Source organism: Phalacrocorax carbo, chromosome Z, assembly GCF_963921805.1.
Source record: "Phalacrocorax carbo chromosome Z, bPhaCar2.1, whole genome shotgun sequence".
Lineage (NCBI taxonomy): Eukaryota > Metazoa > Chordata > Aves > Suliformes > Phalacrocoracidae > Phalacrocorax > Phalacrocorax carbo.
Window position 1 is genome coordinate 66,946,245 of NC_087548.1, and position 18,476 is coordinate 66,964,720.

Here is an 18,476-nt window from a genome sequence, read left to right on the forward strand (position 1 = left end):
AGCTGGCAGTGTGCACTTGCAGCCCAGAAAGACAATTGCATCCTGGGCTGCATCAAGAGTGGCCAGCAGGGTGAGGAAGGCGATTCTCTGGCTCTAATGAGACCCAACCTGGAGTACCACATCCAGCTCTAGCGTCCCCAGCATCAGAAAGACACAAACCTGTTCAAGAGGGTCCAGAGGAGGGCCACAAAAATGGTCAGAGGGATTGAACACCTCTCCTACGAGAAAAGGCTGAGAGTGTCGGGGTTGTTCAGCCTGGAGGAGAGAAGGCAGACCTTACTGCGTCCTTTCGGTACCTGAAGGGGGCTTACAAGAAAGATGGAGAAAGACTTTTTACCAGGACCTATAGTGAAAGGACAAAGGGTAATGGTTTTAAACTGAAGGAAAGTAGCTTTAGAATGGACATAAGGAAGGAATTTTTTTTCAATGACGATGAGACACTGAAACAGGTTACACAAAGAGGTTGTAGATGCCCTGTTCCTAAAAACATTCAAGGTCAGGCTGAACGGGGCTTCGAACAACACCATCTAGTGACCGATGTCCCTGCCCACGACAGGGAGGGGGTTGGCCTAGATCATCTTTAAAGGTCTCTTCCAACACAAAACATTCTATGACTATAATTCTTGCAGTGCCAGATAAGAATAAAGCGTCAGACCCTGGGCAACAACTTTGCCAAAGCAGGAATATAACCGGTAGCATTAGCTTCTAATTTTATAAAGTTTTAGTATAATCCAAACAGCTTCACTTATGTTTTTTTCCACTAGGCCACCATATTGCACAGAAATCCTCAACATTTTTCTCATTCATCAAAAGGTCTGTAACTTATACTACGTTACATTATCACTCACTAACGAAGAGCAGAAAACAAAACAATCACAGATCCTTTAAAAAAACCTGCCTACTAACAGACTGCCTACTAACAACAAAAACCTGCAGTCATCAGCCATATGCAAACAACTTTGATTAAACATTTCCAAAAGACCTGAAGCTAGGACCATTTCTACCCTGTTAGATATTTGTACAAGCCAAACCATGAAAACAAAGTTTTGTCAGGTTATCATTAAAAGTTTTGGCCTTAATTCTTATGTTCACTAGAGGAAGGGGAAAATACATACACATATATTGTTGACTGCCAAGTTGCCTACAACCAAAGGCAAGAGACTGGATTCAGTGGCCTAAGGTTAAGTTGTTGTATTTGTAAAACTAGTCCTTGCAAACCCAAGGGAGACTTTTTGAAAAAGTTTATATCGGTACACATACAAACACACATAAATATAAACATACATATACATGCTTTCCTGGGATGATTAAAAATTCTCATACATTTTCTTCACCTCATCTCATTCGCAGAGACAGAGAATTAAGTTTATCTCCAAAACTAGACTTGGAAAAGATGGTGCCATGTTGCCCCCACCCTTCAAAGCCAAGGGAGAGGTGGGTCATACATGACCTTATAAGCCATTACTACTTCAGAGTAGCTTCACAAGACACTAGTTTCCCAATAAACTAGAATTAGATTTAGGGGCAAGAATGGAGAAAAATTTCAACTCATTACTTTAATAACAAGAAAATAACTCTTTTACAAATCAATTCTGTCATCCAAAGGGAGAATGACGGAGGTCCTTCAAAGAGAGTAAAGGCAAGCTATTATCAAGAAAGTGCTTGATAGCAGTTCTCTGTAAAGTGAAAAACTAAAAATGTACATAATTAATAAAGTACAAATTAGAACTTGCATTCTAGAAAGGTTCCAATTTGCAGCCTAAATAAGCTGCATTATTTGCATTCTGCTTCTTCCTACAGATTTTAAAGAACAAAGAATAATCTGGAGGTAAACTGAAGAGAAACCTGTGTGTCAATACTGATGAAGACACTTTAAGAAGAAATTCCATCTTTGCAAGAGTGAACTGGAAACATATTGATCAGTCCAGTCAATAAGTAAATTCCTAGCCATTCATTGCTTTTATTTCAGCACTCTGCAAATACATCTAGTCTAATTGCTAACAGCAAACAGTACCAACCTGAAGAATCAAAATGACCAGAGGTCTACTTCAGTAACAAAAAAATTCTAAAGCCTTGATCATTTTATGCATTCGTGTGTGTGTTAATTTACAATTCAAGTACAGTTTATCATTTAAACGCAGACAGAACTGCTATTGTGCAGTCAAGATGACCTTCCAAATTTGCAGAAAATATTTATAAGATTAACTATGATATGTGATCTGCATGTGTATTTCACCATCTGTTAATACATAGCCAGTGAACTCAAAAAAGCTTTCTAGTTAACAGCAGCCAATGGAGAAACACATGCAGGCTTTAAGGCTATGAGGTAAGAGAGACACAGAGAAAACTTCCTCATTTTCATTTATGTTCCTTCACTACTGTTGCAAGACTTCATCACTCAAACATTAGAAAGGAGAAACAGAGAGCGGCTGGGGATCACCACCATGACTTCACATGTAAACATAAGCTGGTTTCCATGCAGAGGTCTTGTCTCAAGATGGAGACCAGAATCTAACCAAAGCTCTCATCAACTCCTAAGGCTTGTAGTGATGTGCAGAATGCTCACGTTATCTCCTCACTAGGAATAAGGATAAAGGAAGCAACAATATAAAAGCACCCTCTCAGATGAGCCAACATGTACCCAGGCACAGTTCCTACTGAACTGGTGAGTAGCTTAATCACACTGACATCCTAATGGAAGGAGTTACCTGGTTATTTACTTTTCACTGTGGCAGAACAATTAAGACAGACCTCTGTAAAAAGGACTTGAAACCTAATAGTAACCAAAATACAATATTTCTGATCCAGTTTACCTACACAGAGAAAGAAAAGCTGAGAATTCAAGCAAGCAAAACCCTGTCCAAGAACAATTTTAAGCCTTTATGAATTGCTTAAAGGGGTGCCATTTTTCTGGATGACCTGAAAGTGATTTTTGTGGAAGTATTCATCTGCTGCCAGGCAGTAACATGTCAAAGCATGTCAATGACACACCCAGTAGTGTGAAGCCATAGTGAATAAATTACCTTTGCTTCCACCTTACTCATCATTTAGTCAAATTCTTGCTATCTCCCCTATGCAGCCCTGTGCATATTTATACCTTCCCGTACAGCCCTACATACCTTCTACAATGTCATATCTATGGTTAGTATTTCACATTCTCTGTGCTGCTTACCACAAATAAAGACATGAAGCAATCTGCCATTTTACTACTCACTCTTCTGTATGTGCATTAACTTACAAGTATCCACGCTTTTGAGAAGGTGCTTAACTTAATGGCTAGAACATTATTAGAAACACTGCTGTACATACCTTCCCCTGTTGCATTGAACAGTCCACACATCCCACCTGGATGTTTCCATGTTTTGCTCCAGGGATTATCTGTAATCTTTCAAAGTCAGTCCCCAGTACCACAATATCACATCCTGATGCATATGCCTAAAAAAAGAAAAAACAAAGAAGAATTAAGTAAAGCTTTAGCTATTTACAGCATATTGGTGAAGTATGAAACATAGTTCATGTACCCTATCCATGCAGAACACTGTAAACAGAAATACAGAGGTATTTGCAGAGATCAAACAGATGTCTACATTTTAAATCAAGCAACATGAGTGGCAAATTACTCTTCCTCCATGCTAAGAGGTGCATCACAATGCCTGTGTAACAAGCAAACGATGTTTCAAAACAGAAGAGGCAAAAAACAATAGAGTTATGAAAACATCTAGAGAAAAGAAAAAGCATGAAGCACAAAGTTCATGCAAAGTAGGAAAAAGTAATATGTTTCCTAGACTGGAGACAGAGGCATTTAAAAATAGATTTTTTAAAAGGGGGAATAGAACCAATACAAAGCATTTAGTAAGAAGTTTAGTAAAGGAAGAAATTCAGAAGGGTAACAAAATGAGCTTAGTTATAGAAAAGCAAAGCTGTGCTTTCAGACTTGTCAAGTCTCCTGTTACTTGCATTCCATGGATTGATTTTATTTTCTCTGAAATTTATATTGTTACTAAGTAATTTGATATATCTAACACAGAGCCAGCTGAATGAGTACTGCAATGTCCGAGACAAAATTTCTTCCTATCTTTATGCAAGTTTTGTTAAAAAACTGAGCACAGATTAAAATGGAGAGAAAGACTGAACACCAGAGAAACTTGTGGAAACGGTAGTGAGCAGAATCATCCAACAAGCATAACAACATAGCATTCAGGGTTGAAACTCCTAGAATAAGGAACGAGCATCTGTCAAAAAGCTAGAGCCAGGAAGCCAGCAACAAAATTAAGAGCACAAAAACCAGTATTCTGTTAGGGACCGAGAGAACAATAAAATGGCCAAACACAACATTTTAATTGGTCAAAAGATTTAAGAGCAGAACAGTCTCACAAAAACTGCAGATGGAAGATTTCCATGTACTGACATAAATGATCTTGCCTTACAACCAACCCTACTGATTTCTAGTATATTAACTAAAAACACTTTTGACTTGGAAAAAGCAGAAAAATTGAATGCTAGATTTACAAATTTGAAATCTGATGATCATGTTTTCAGGTGTTTCACATGAAAGAGTACTTTCAGCCAAGTTGACCTAGACTATCATACCATTACAATACATCAAAATAAATAAATAAAATTAAAAATATGGGGATTTTGGTCCAAAGACAATTTTCCCCACAAAAGGGTTGGTGATATGTCACAAAACAATCTTACCCAGAAGACTGTGCTCACCATTCTCAGCCAATATTCAGTTATTACTTTCCAATGAGCAGACCACGAGCCACCCTTAAAATAACCTCATAATTGAAGGAAATGGTGTCTAGAATGCTTCGGCAGACTATATATAACAATATATTTATGATCATTTATTATTAGTCAGGTTTTTGAGCCCCTTCCTGTCCTGTCCCCTCTTCAGCTTCAAGAGGAGGTTCAAGCAGTGTAATTCCTCCTGTCAAAAGAGCAGCATTTATTACAAATTGACATATTAAACCGCAGGCTCCAAAGCAGTCTAATTTAAAACTCATTCCAAAACAGGAGATTGAGTACTATTTTTTGTTCAAATGTTAAAGTGATTATTTTGACATCGCAATGACAAGGACTTTGGACCTGTTCCTCACAGAACATTTTTTTCTTTAGTTAAAAACCATCTCACCTGGTGACTCACTGATTAAGTCCCTAGCCCACGAGGCAAAGGTTATTCAGGAGTACCATACATACAATTTTTCCCAAAGCCATTTTCTTGAATTTAGTGTACTGTATGGAAGCAATTTTAAGAAAAAAAAATTTTAAAGCCCAGTCCTTCACTTCAAAGAGATAACATGGCTTTATTAAAAATGTCTTTAGAAGACTGAAATGCCAAAGACAGTACGAAGCCCACCTGTTTTTCTGTATGCCCCTCTAGGCCTCATCAGCACTTAATAAACTTGCCTTTGGGCATTTTATTTATATGGGAGATTTCTCCCATATAGGTCTGTCCACTTCTAGCTTCACAGGCAAGCCTGAGATCACGTAGCATCACAACACTACAATATTTCCACCATTGTGAGTATGAGCTAGCATACATACATAGTAAGATGTTACATTAGCAGTGATCCCGAAGTTCATAAACTAACCATTTTAAATGGGATCAAGAACTCAACCAGTTTTAACATATGAGAAAAAACCTGAGTACACTTGGCATTTTGCACCAGCAGAACTCTGAAGTAACTACAAACACTACACACTAGAATCTTTAGGAGCTGATATATTCATCAATGTATCAGGAACAAGGACTTAAAATAGTATTAGAACTCAGGTTACCTCCTGCTAACCTGGGCTGTGCTGGGCAGCAGTAGCTTAAAGAGGTATGTAAGCATCCTAGGCTTGCCATTTCCTGAAAATTTCTCTTTTATGAATATAAATTCTTCAAGAGCTATAGCTCCTCCACTCTTTTGCTATGTTTAAACATGGCTATTATTTTATGTTTAATACTTACTTCTTGCACAACTTCATATGCTGTGTATTTAAAAGTTTGTCAAATTGGGGTTGATCTTTCTGAGGAAAAGTTGGGGAACATCTTCTCGTCTTAGTGGTTCTCAGTTCTAACAACTAATTATAAGTGCACTTGTGAATACAGACCAGGATGGGTGTGAGAGAAGTACTATGGTGAGTTGACCCCAGCTGGATGAATGGTGCCCACCAAATCCCCTCCATCACTCCCCTCCTCAGCTGGACAGGGGAGAGAAACTATAATGAAAGGCTCATGGGTCAAGATAAGAACAGGGAGAGATCACTCAGCAATTACCATCACAGGCAGAACAGACTTGGGTGAATTAGTTTAATTCATTACCAATCAAATCAGAGCAGGGTAATGAGAAACTAAATCTTCAAACACCTTTCCCCCATCCCTCCCTTCTTCCCAGGCTCAACTTCACTCCCAATTTTCTCTACCTCCTCCCCTCCAGCGGTGCAGGGAATGGGGGTTGCAGTCACTTCATCACACTTTGTTTCTCCCAATCCTTCCTCCTCAGGAGGACGACTCCTCACACTCTTCCCCTGCTCCAGCGTGGGGTGCCTCACACAGGAGACAGTCCTTCACGAACATCTCCAATGTGAGTCCTTCCCAAGGGCTGCAGTTCTTCATGAACTGCTCCAGTGTGGGTCCCCCATGGGGTCACAAGTCCTGCCAACAAACCTGCTCCAGCATGGGCTCCTCTCTCCACTGGGCCACAGGTCCTGCCAGGAACCTGCACCAGCGCAGGCTTCTCACAGGGTCACAGCCTCCTTCAGGGATCCACCTGCTCTGGCATGGGGCCCTCCCCAGGCTGCAGGTGGGTATCAGCTCCACCATGGACCTCCACTGGCTGCAGGGGCACAGCCTGCCTCACCATGGTCTTCACCACAGGCTGCAGGGGAATCTCTGCTCCAGTGACTGGGGCACCCCCTCCCGACTCCTTCTACACTGACCTTGGTGTTAGCAGGGTTGTTCCTCTCACATATTCTCATTCTCTCTGGCGGCAATTGATGTTGCCCTGGATGTTTTATCCCCTTCTTAAACATATCACCCCAGAGGCACTACCACCATCACTGACTGGCTTGGCCTTGACCAGCAGCAGGTCCGTCTTGGAGCCAGCTGACATAGGCTCTATTGGACATGGGGGCAGCTCCTAGCAGCTTCTCAAGAAGCCACCCCTGTAGCTACCCTGCTACCAAAACCCTGCAACACAAACCCAATAAAAGTGCCCTTTTAAAATCTTATTCTTGGAAAAAAAAAATTAATTCCATTCTTACGTTCTGGTAGTTCTCTACATTACCTGAAAAAAATTGGCATTCAGGAGAAAAATATCCCCTTCTGACATCTGTCTATTCAGATGGATTAGATCATACTTGGTCACATTGACTTCCCAATCCCCAGTAAGATGTAGAACCACTGACTAGCTCATAAGCCAGTAGAGCTTATCTGTCCCCAAAGAGGTAGGAAGGAAAAAAAAACACACACCCCACCATTTTCAAAGAGCTTCCAAATATAACTACAGCCAAGCAGAAGGATGATGACTTAGACAATATTTTTGACGTTCAGTCAACATTCGCCTGCAGGAGAACCACAATTTCAAAGACAAAAGGCAAGGGACGCAGATGGGAAGGAAGCTACATATTTCAAAGATAAGAAGTGTCTGATAACTAAGCTGTCTGGCAAATGAAACTGCAACAGACTCCCTTTCTGCCGTTGCCTACCACCCAAATCCCATTACACCTCCCACTGACCAGACACTTTGGGAGGGGAACCTGAATGCTCCCCTCCTCCTACGGTGTCCTTCTTTTGGTTCTTTGCTGTCCCCACTGCAACTCATCCATTAGACTGTCTCCATGCAGAGAAGTCACATCCTCGTACACAGGCATCCAAACCCAGACTCCAGTTCTAAATGAGGTTTCTAAGCAGTAACATCCTACAAAGACATTTCTTTAAAACAAAAGCACAAACCTAACTGCTGGACTAATTTTAGACTTGTATTTTTTTCACCTCAGAAAACTGTATGAGGTATTTTAGTATGGTATAATGGAAGTCAGTACTCAGGAGTAAGGGATATTTTCTATACCCTAACAGCCTCTCAGATACAACCAAAATTAACTCTGCCTACCAGTCAACTTTTACTTACTTTTTACTGCAAGACTTGTCCACAATAGCTTGCATGTCACTCATTTCCATTTTGACAAAAGCTACTGAGATTGCATTTTTATAAGCTATGGAAACCAAGAAAAAAAAGTAATTAAACTGTTCTATTATGTGTAAGACCAGAAGCAATTTCAAAATATAAGCATTTCTCATATCTATACTCTTTGTCTACATTAACTGGCACCACTACCTTGGGGGGGTTGGGGGGGGAGGGGCAGGGGAGGGCACACAATGCTGTTATACAGTTCAAATAGGAAAGAATTCCTAAATACATATTTTAAAAAATAATAATAATAAAACCCCAACATGCCTTTTTAAAGCGAGCAGAGCCTCTAAGCCTGATTTTTGCAAGCCATAAAAGCCTTTCATTCACCTTAAGAATGTCCTAGAATATTTACAGGAAAGGTGTCTTTGCACAACAGGACAAGTAGGTAACATTGACATTATAATGTTCTTGGAATGTTTAAACAATGCTTTGTTTTCCTGTTACACAAAAAACCAAGACAGAACTAGTTCAAGCTGCATGTACATGGATTTCACTAGCTGTTGACATAGCAAAACAAGCCTGAAATTAGGAAGTGAAAGATGTTTCAGGCCTGTAAAAACAAATGTGATTTTCCATGCAGTACTGGGTTTTCACACAATTTCTACCCATTCTTTTAATCAGATGTCAGCTTTTATTTCTAAAATCATATTTCTTTGGAGAAGATAAACAGGTATTTTGACAATAACAGAGTGTCAAAAGCATGTTAGTTTTACCAGAAAATAATATAGTCAATTACACTAACTATTCTAATTTATTTCTGAAGTGAAAGCCTGATATACACAACTCAAAAACAGAACGGTACTGGCAAACCAGACTTTCAACAGAAGAAAAGCAAATGAGCAGGGGTCTTGACATTTGAATTGCTTTAGAGGTGCTGTGCTATGTATTTCCCTTATATTCAACCCTCTTTCTTTATTTCTTCTATGTATTGACATATAAAGTTTTTGCCACAGTTCCTGCCACAGCTACATAAGGACTGACAGATTACTTTGCACAACCTGCACAAACTTTAGTTAACCTACATCTCTTACATGAAGGGCACAAGTACACCTACCACAAACTGCCAGCTATTATCCACAGGTGAATGCAGCGGTATGTGTGTGCACACATGCGTTTTTGGGGCAAACATACAGACCAGAGAGATACCGCAGAACTCTCTGCAGGGCCCAAGGTCATACAGAACCACCCAGCCAAAGCAGACCAAGGGACCACTTTTAACAGTTCGCAATAACTTGGAAATGTCTTCTCCCCACTATAGCTATACTGGAAGCTTACCCGCTCAACAACCCACACTATCTTTTTGCAGGTTTTTGTTTGTTTGTTTTGCAACTGATTCTGTTACTATATTGGAGGTAATTCTCAAGCCACGTCAAGGCCATTTTTATCACTGATGGGTCTCAAGTGTTCTTACATCCCTTGCAAATTAAATTAAGCAAGTCCCAAAGCTCAGGATGCCAGGGCTCACAATCACATTGACTGATTAAAAATATTTTATAAAAAGTCTGTAATAACTGAATAATATTTCTATCACATGTTTGAAAGTGGAGGTTTACAATAGGTATTCTTATGACCTTTACAACCATTTATACCTTAGGGAAGATTCATTTCCTGGTTTAAAAAAAAAACAACAAACTATTCCAAGGAAAATCATTGTAGACTAGGAACAAAAAACTATTACCAAATAACCAGAAAAACTAATCTTTGTTAATTACATCAGGTACCTGTTTCTTCTGCTGAATTGAGCACAAAAACATAACACATTCTCAGTCTGCAAAGGCTAAATACTGCTTATATGCAACACAAATAGTAACAGGTGGGAGAGGAGTATTCCAGTATTCCCTTGTGTCTCACTTCTCGTTTTCCCCCTCTCCCCATTGGTTCCTCCTCTAAGAAGAATTTACAAAGGTCATTCTTATGAAAAGTAAAGATAAAAATTAAAGGCAAATAAATCTACTAAACAGGTGATACTGTAATAACAACATTTGTATTTTTCTCCTTTGCAGAGAATGGTCAAAATCACGAAGCACAGTCACCATGCAGACATAAATTTGCACTAGTCTGTCCCCAACCCCATTATCATATCAAAACTTGCACTAGTCTAAGTATTACATTTAAATGTCTTTTTTATTATTTCTTTAATTAACAAGACCAAATTTAAGAAATACTCTTTCATCATCCTTGGGGAAAAAAAAACAAACAACTTGCTCATCTATCAAAAGTACTTGAATATACGACTTTAAATGACAAATTGATCGGCCATGCACTTAGAGTCAAGTCTTACAAACTGGACTTTTCATTGAAGTGTAAAGAAGTGTTTTCACTGAAGTGTTTCATTCCCCTCCTTTTTTTTTTTAAGATTAATTCAGTTAAACCAATTCATTTCTTAAGTTCAGAAGATGTTAACTGGAACATGGGGGGAAAATAAGAAGTATCAAAAAGGTTTCCTTCCCTTTTCTAAATTATAATCAAGAAGCAGTTGTAAACAGTGTAATTTCGTGAGTGACTCTCATGACCAGTCAGTTTTCTTGACTATAGATACACATGGACTTCTAAACACAATTAAAATGTTATATATTTTCTAGACAGATTAGTAACAATTTTGTTGAGCCACAGAAACCACTTTTAATTATCAAAAAATGTTACGAAGCTGGAAATAATAACCCAATATCTTTGGAAAATTCAGAGTGATCTTGACCAAACTACCCAAAAAAACCACATTCCCCAAGTGCTTTTCAACTTAACCTTTGAAGTTCACAGTTTTGTCAATTGTACAAAGCAAGTCTCAAGACCAGGATGAGTTTAAGTGCATACAGAAAAGAAATCTGTCCAGAAAAGATTCTAGCCACACTGAAATAAACCATGCAATTTATCTTTCTTTCCCAAAATTTCTATCCCTACAAACAACCACTCTTCTGTAACTTCCACTACCAGTCTTGGACTTCTGCTTGTAGAATTGCTCTTGCTCTTAGTGATTATTTTTCCCTCTTCTGATACTTGGGGGGGGGAAGAAACCCAGAGAAAAAAATATTACAGAAGCAGAACTGAATAAGCAAAATTTCACAAAGCCAGCCCATCACAAAAGGCACAGCAGTGCTGTTTAGTCAATAACTTAAACACAGGTTCAGTAATAAGTAGTACAGCAGTATCCTATTTGAACTCCATCAGCTTCTTAAACAAATGGGATTTTACTCAAATATTTCAGATCTGAAAACAACAAAAGAAAGCAAAGGATGTAGTCTATTGTGGCCAAGTACAGGGAAAATAAAACAATTTGACTTCAGAAGCACATAGAGAGTAAACAGTTAAATTCTGACTTTTGAGGGCCAAGTTCTCATTCTTTTAGTGTACCATACGCTATTATCACCCACTCTCAGCAGATAAACAACAGGCATGCTTCTTATGATATCTTGATGCTTATGAGCCTTTTTCTATATATAAATACAATACATGCCAAAACCTCTTTATCAGCATTCTCTCTAAGGAAGCTCAAGCTCCACTTAACACTTCACATCCTAAAAAAAGGCCAGAACAAGAAGCCTTTGCCACCTGCACACCATTAGGACGACAAGTATCTCAAATACCATTTTAAAACGGAACTGCACACATTCAAAAAGGTGCATGCAATTCAGTGTGTACAGGCACTTTTCATAAGTTTTGCTTCCTATTTTTCAGAGTTTAGGAGAAGAATCTGCTATTTTTAGCATAAGAACATCATATTTTAGAACTTTTCACCTTAAATATTTAGTGCAGCACATCAGACAATATTCTGGGCCATACTGTATCAAAACAAATAAATCAACGTATTACTGACCAAGTTCTCTTGTCCGACAAAGGTAACTATGCTGTATGTGACTGCACAGTATATAACCCTGAAACATCAACTCCTGTGAGTTCTCAGCCACAAAAACTGGAAGCACAGAAGTTTGCCGAGACATGGGTTTTTTCCATTTCTAAGATATCGTTCGTATCGTATCGTATTTTACTTATTAATGCTTGTATCATGACTTCAGATATCAAAAGTGTCCGTTTTTCTTGTTGGATTTTCTAAAGGTGAAGTCCACCATTTCTTTCCAAAAAGGCAGAAGTTAGTTTCAGTACCTTTCACTTCTTAATCCTTCTGGGTAATCTCAGGAATTTAAGATAACATTATAAAATGAGTAGCAGGAAAACAAAACAAAAACAAAAAAAAAACACCAAACCAAAACCAAAAAACCCTGAAGCAGTCAATGATATCTGTTATTTTTAAGCCTGAGGAAAAGAATTCCATTAATAACCTCTGGGGGTAAAGGACAAAACGAAGCAAGATGAATGTGTCTAGAGGAAACACTGTTACTATATTTATGTCAAAATAGCTCTTGTAAAAAAGAAACCATAGAAACAGTTACTGAAAACAAGACTTCCCAATCATTCCTTTCTCCCCAAAAAGAGATTCTTACCACTCTTATCCAAGTGTTAGAGCTCCAACACTTTTGGTAAGTTAGGCCATAACAGGTGGAGAAGGCTTCAGTGACATTGATAACTCAAATTATTTTGCTCAAAAAAAAATTATACCAAAACGGGAAACTCACAAGAACATACTTGGAAAGCTTACTAGTGATTCTGCAATTCTGTGATTTCCCTATAAAGCAAACCTCCTTGTCTCTTAGCAAATGGTTTCCCATCACCGGTGGGTCTTTAATGTTTCTGGATACATAAAACCAGAAAGTTTGGCGCAGCTGGGATCAGAAGTCCCAACTGCTGCAATTTACAAAGTCTTCCAACATGAACTTACTTACAGGGTTCTTTTTTTTTTCGGAAGCAAGCCCGTCACCAGTCAAGGCTGTAGACAACTGGACTTTGCAAAGCCAGCCTAACGCTGTGGAAGTGGCTCTAGGGTGCTTCGCCCCGAACGCCGACCATACCCCACCTTTCCAGCACCGCACTGCTGCCGCGCAGCAAAGCTGCGAGTGCCCAGCTGAATTTATCTGTGTACGCCAGGCGGGACAGAAAAAAAAATTAGTTTCTTAATTCTTGCATCTCTATCTACCGTTCCTCTATCAAACTCAAAACCACACTATGCTGTAATTAGGGGTGGCCAGAAAAAGTAAGGTTAAAAATACTCAAACGTGCACTGCAAAACTTTGCTGTCTCTTATTTCACCCCTCTCCCACGGAAGGCCGGAGGGGTGCTTTTCAGAGGGAGGGTGGGAAGACAAAACACAACAACAGAACTTTGTTCACAAAAGTGAAAGGGAGGAAGCCGAACACTAATAAAAAGCTTTAGTCCTTGCTAAATACCGCCAGTGGTTTTTCTCCACGCCAAGTATGAACATGGACAGGGCGTACAAAAGTGCTTTCAAAACCTTAACGCCGAGGCAGGGGGCTTCAAGAGCTCCCGCAGCCGTGACCCGCACGGGCTTCGCTGGGGCTCCGGCGGCACACCTGCGTGGCAGCGAGCGCCGGAGCTCCCTTTGGCGCAAAGTGGCAGGTACCGGCTGCCGTTTACGTAACCTTTTACCAAAGCCACCACGCTCCTGCCTCGGCGACGCCCCCACCCCCAGCCCGGCGCGGTACGTGCCCGCCCGCCTCCGCCGGGCACGGCGCTCGCCCCCGCCACCCGCGCCCGCACCCCCCCGGGGTTCGGGAGCCGCCGCCGCTCCGGGAAGCTCGGCAGCCCGCCGGCCGCGGGCAGGTGTGCCGCAGGCCCCTCGGGGAAGCCCTCCCCCGGCGGCGGGCAGCGACGCTACCGGGCGAGCCGAGCCGCCCCGCTCCGAGGGCCGCCGCCGCTGCCGCGCCTGACGCAGCCGCTGTCGGCGCCGGGGGAGGCGCGGGGGCGCGGGCACTCACCGTGAAGGGCTGGTCGTGCAGGCTCCCCACGGAGAAGCAGTTGTCCCCGGGGTTCACGGCCCCCGTCAGCACCTGGTGGAGGTTCATGGCGAGAAGCCGCCGCCGGCCCGCCGGGCCCTGCCGCTCGGCCGCCCCTCGTCCCGCGGGCGGAGGCGGCGGCACATACTGCGGGGCGGGGCGGAGGGGAGCGGAGCCGAGCCGAGCCGAGCCGGGTCGGGCCGGGCCGGGCGGGGAGGCGCAGCGCCCCCTGCCCGCTCCCTTCCCTGCCCCGCCGCGGCGCCGCGCCGGCTCTCGCGAGAGCCCGCTCCGTGGCGTCACCCTCACCGCTGCCGTCACCGCTGCCGCCCTACGCATGTGCGGCCGGCCCGGGGGCGGGGCGGTGCTGGGCGCGGAGGCGGGGGGGCGGAGGGGGGAGGGCAGGCGCTGTGTGGGCAGTTGCGCTTCTGGCCTTCCTCGTGACACGAGGAAAAGCAGTGGGAGCCATCCTAGGATGGGTATGACTTTACGCGCAACTTAGGAGCGGGATTAGTGGAGGCTAGTTTGCCCGCAGGTCAGGCCCAAGTGCGATGGGGAGTGTAACCTGCGCGTTCAGGTGACAGGAGGTCCCTCAGCACCACCCCACCGGGGCACCTCGCCATCCAAATAGCTCTTCACCCCTAAATGGAGTGAAAGATTGAGGTGTCCCCCAGTTGTGAGACAGCATGGCCATTCCCTCTGCTACACTGAAAGCACTTCATGCCTTTTTATTATTATCTCTTTCCACTGTAACTGGTTTTTATTACTCCATCAAGCTAGTTTTTAGTATTCAACCAATTTCTCATAGAAACCTCAGCATTACTCATGTTTTCCCTTGTAAATTACAGCTCCCACACCAATTTTCATTCTTGCGTTACCCCAGTATCAAATACTAGAGCCTCTTCCTGCCCACCAGCTGTTCCAAGAAATAATATAAGATCAAAATCCTTTCATGATGTATAGGCACAAGCTATGTATCACACCCCACGATACTGATGAGGAGATACTGTGTATCCACACGTGGCAGTGCCTGCCCTGCTTGTGTTACCTTTCCAGCCCTGTGTAAGCAAAGTCGACCTCATACCCTTTCGGGCATGGCATCTCACACATTATTCTAGCAAATATAAGCCTTGCATCCTTTGAAAAACAGATTGAAAAGCATCTCACCGTAACACCAGTTGCTGCAATAATTTAGTCAAAGGAAAGAAGGGTTCCCTCTATTTTCTAAAGCCTTCTGATGTGTGAGATTTGGCACTGTGCATATGTAGACATTCTTTCAAAAAGCCATGGTTTCCTCATGCTGGTTATAAACTGCAGTCACCCTAATCACTTTTGTTTTGGAAAGGATCAAAAAGCTTCTCAAATTATCCTATCAATGAGTAGTGATCTGAATCATGCCAGGAGTGCTTATCACTGATAGGTGATCTTATCGTTCTGTCAGCTGCAGAGTCCCATAAAGCAACTTTAGTGGATTTTTAAGTCAACAAAAATTATTTACATTGGGTTCTAAGCAAGAAGGTGAATTATGACTGAGAAGAGAAAGAGGCCTTTCTTTGTGATTTTTTCAGCACAGCCGACTGCTTCCAGGCTGAGACGGTGAACTGCCCCGGCTTTGGCTGCAGCCGTCTGATAATTCTTCCCACAAGGACCGCTCTGGAATACATGGGACAGAAAAGGTCAGAGATCCTGCAGAACCATATGGGCTCTTTATTCACTGCACAGGTGTAAAGCACATAGGATTTGCAGTACGATGGGATAGCAGGGTAACAGTAGGCAGCCATCCCAGACCCCAGTCTGAGGAAAGGGAGTAATTGAGGAAGAAGCAGAAACTCAGGACACCAAGGAAAAGAATGAATGGAAGAGTTTTACTAATAACTGCTTTTTAATCAGTATCTAATTACAACACAGTATGATGTGTCTACAACTGACACACCCTAACATGCTGATATGGTAAGAAAATACAGAATTTCTCATTTCCTTCCAAACTAGATTTGGTCCGTGTGACTGTTCACATTAGTGTGTTTGGCTTACTTCATAACAGAAAGGGCATTACCTTTTACCCTTTCCTCAGTGGATAGAGTGAGAGCCTATGTAATGCCACGACAGGCACATGCATCCATATCCTGGCTCCCATCCCCCAGGGATGGGGCCTTACCTTCCCCCTCCCAGCCTTACTGTCCGCAGTGAGCTGTAGCACAGGAGCTCTCACTCCTCACCGCTGATTCCTGACAGTGTGGCTGTGCCTCCTTGTTGGGGGCAGCAAGAGCAGCCACCAGAAGTGGGACTTGGGCACAGGTGTGGTGTTCCATGGAATAAGCGGAACTTCCAATGGAATAGGTGCCCGTTCTGACTCCTCTTGCCACATCTGTTAATTTCGCTACAGACACACTATGTACTGTATATTTTCTTATAATATCAAAGCGAATGCATTGTTGGACACTGACAAATTTAATCTCTGGCCTATGCAGCTGCATACTGCAGGCATTGAAAAAAAAAAAGCTTAGAATGGTTCAGTACAATTGACAGTATATTTATACATTGTCTTGACAAAAACACAGAGATTGTTTTTGCTCAGAATTTCAAAACTTGACAGTTACTGGAAGGTAAAAAAAAAAATCTCAGAAAGCTAATAACCACCACAAAGTATTTCCTGCGCTTTTTGTCATTTTACATATTTTTCTTACCTTCTCAGTAAACATATTTTTCCAAAAAGCCCTTTGTTTTGCCTTCCACTCAGAAGTATCTAAAAAACAGAAAAGGCATTGAGTTTGCAATGGATTACAAAATACTGTCACAAGTTCCTTTCCCTTGTTTTGCCCCCTAACATCAGAAAAATCTTCTTTCTTGGAGTCTTTCAGGAGCTGTAATTCTTCTCACAAGCTACTGACTCCCATCTTTCATAACTGCTGCTGAACATGCTTGCTCAGTCCTTGCCTTTGGCTTTTTAAAGGGGCACTGTACACAATATTGTGAAAAGCAGAATAGCAGAAGACAGGAAAGACTCACCCTTCCCAATGTTTTAACATAGAGCGGCTGTGGCTGTTCTGAAAGTCTGCCAGAATGTCGGCATTTGTGCATGCATAGAAGGGCTTGGAGGTGAAGGATTTACTGCTTTTTGGTTATTGACCAAAGTGTTACTTTTTCAATAACAACTAGGCCTCTGAATGCTCAAAAAAAGCAATACCAAGTATATACATACACATTTTTAATTAGTAAATCCTGCTCATATTTCCCTAATAATGTCTGAGGAAAGCCCAAATGAGAATTTTAAATCCTACTCTCACAAGTCTCTTCCAAATTCAAAATTGCACCTCTGTAAAGCAAATCGATATTAGCAATACTCTTTGGTGTAATGCAGTAAGAAATTGACATATATTTGTAAATTATTTCACTTGCAGAAGTACAATGACATACTTTGTTTTCTTTCTGCACAATAAACATCCACGAGTCACTCATTAACAGCAGTGAGCTCGCTTATGTCAATGATACACAGGCAGCTTTGAAAGAAGCCGGCATTTTAAGTGGCATGTTTAGAATTTATCTACAGTACTAGAAAATGTTGGTTTCTTCCCTGATTTCATAATAATAAGCTACAGGCAGGTAGCATTCATTTGTTTTGATTCTTTTTTTTTCCCTCTGAAATTATTTATCATCTGGAATTCATTATATTTTAACTTGCTGCTTACAAAAACAATGCACTGCAGCCGGGAACAACGGTTCCACCTCATATACTCTTTGACCTTGTCTTTGTGGCCCTTGATCTTTCTGCAGGGTTTCTTTGGCTTGTGAATACCCAAGGCAAAACCTGACCTTAGCAAGGTCAAGACAAAAACACCCGTGCAGATCTCCCCAAGATCTGGAGTTCCCCCTCTGTGCCCACACTGGGAGTCACTCGAAGAAGTACATGATTCTTTCCTTGAGCTTTTATGACATTTAGCAGTGTAAAGAGAGTCAAAACACAGTGTGGCATCTTGGGAAAACATGAAATGCATAAATACATAAACATTGAGACTTAGTAGTACAGTCCTAAACAGCTGACCACTTCGTGAAACCTTTCATTGCAAAAAGCTTGCTTAGTTCATGTCTTCAGTACCCCCTGCTTTATATCGGTAGCCTGCAGGTTAGAATGATGTTTGCTTCTTTTTTGTACTGTTTTGATTTGGTGAAAGACATTTTGTAACAGCTCATGTTGCTGTCACATCTCTTAATATGTACAGTGCAGTACATTCTCTTTCACTTCACTGATCTGATATAACCTTTTACTTGGTGAAGGAAATACATGCTGCCTGTTATCCTTTCTTACACGAGATTAGTAAAGATATTTAGATTTATTCAGTTCATGTTTTATTTGGCTTTTGGTGATAATTCCATTTTATAAGCTCAAAGTATCATCAGTGGCTGTTACCAAGGTAAAAGCCAACCATTACTAGATCCTTCAGGCTCGCAAATTAAC

At 41.6% G+C, this 18,476-nt stretch overlaps 1 protein-coding gene across 4 annotated transcripts in view; it reads right to left on the reverse strand.

Moving 5' to 3' along the window:
* DMXL1 (Dmx like 1) overlaps positions 1-14,303 on the reverse strand; it is an 87,370-nt gene extending 73,067 nt beyond the window's left edge. For 3 of the 4 annotated variants that reach the window (XM_064438997.1, XM_064438996.1, XM_064438999.1), the window contains exons 1-2: positions 14,009-14,300; positions 3,310-3,435 (exon numbers count right to left, since the gene is read on the reverse strand). In XM_064438997.1, coding sequence (XP_064295067.1) covers positions 3,310-3,435; positions 14,009-14,095 — 213 coding nt within the window. In that variant the 5' untranslated portion in view covers positions 14,096-14,300. Of the gene's footprint in view, positions 1-3,309; positions 3,436-14,008 lie in introns of all 4 variants that reach the window. The other variant, XM_064438998.1, reaches the window with a different exon arrangement.
* Between the last annotated feature and the right edge of the window lie 4,173 nt (positions 14,304-18,476).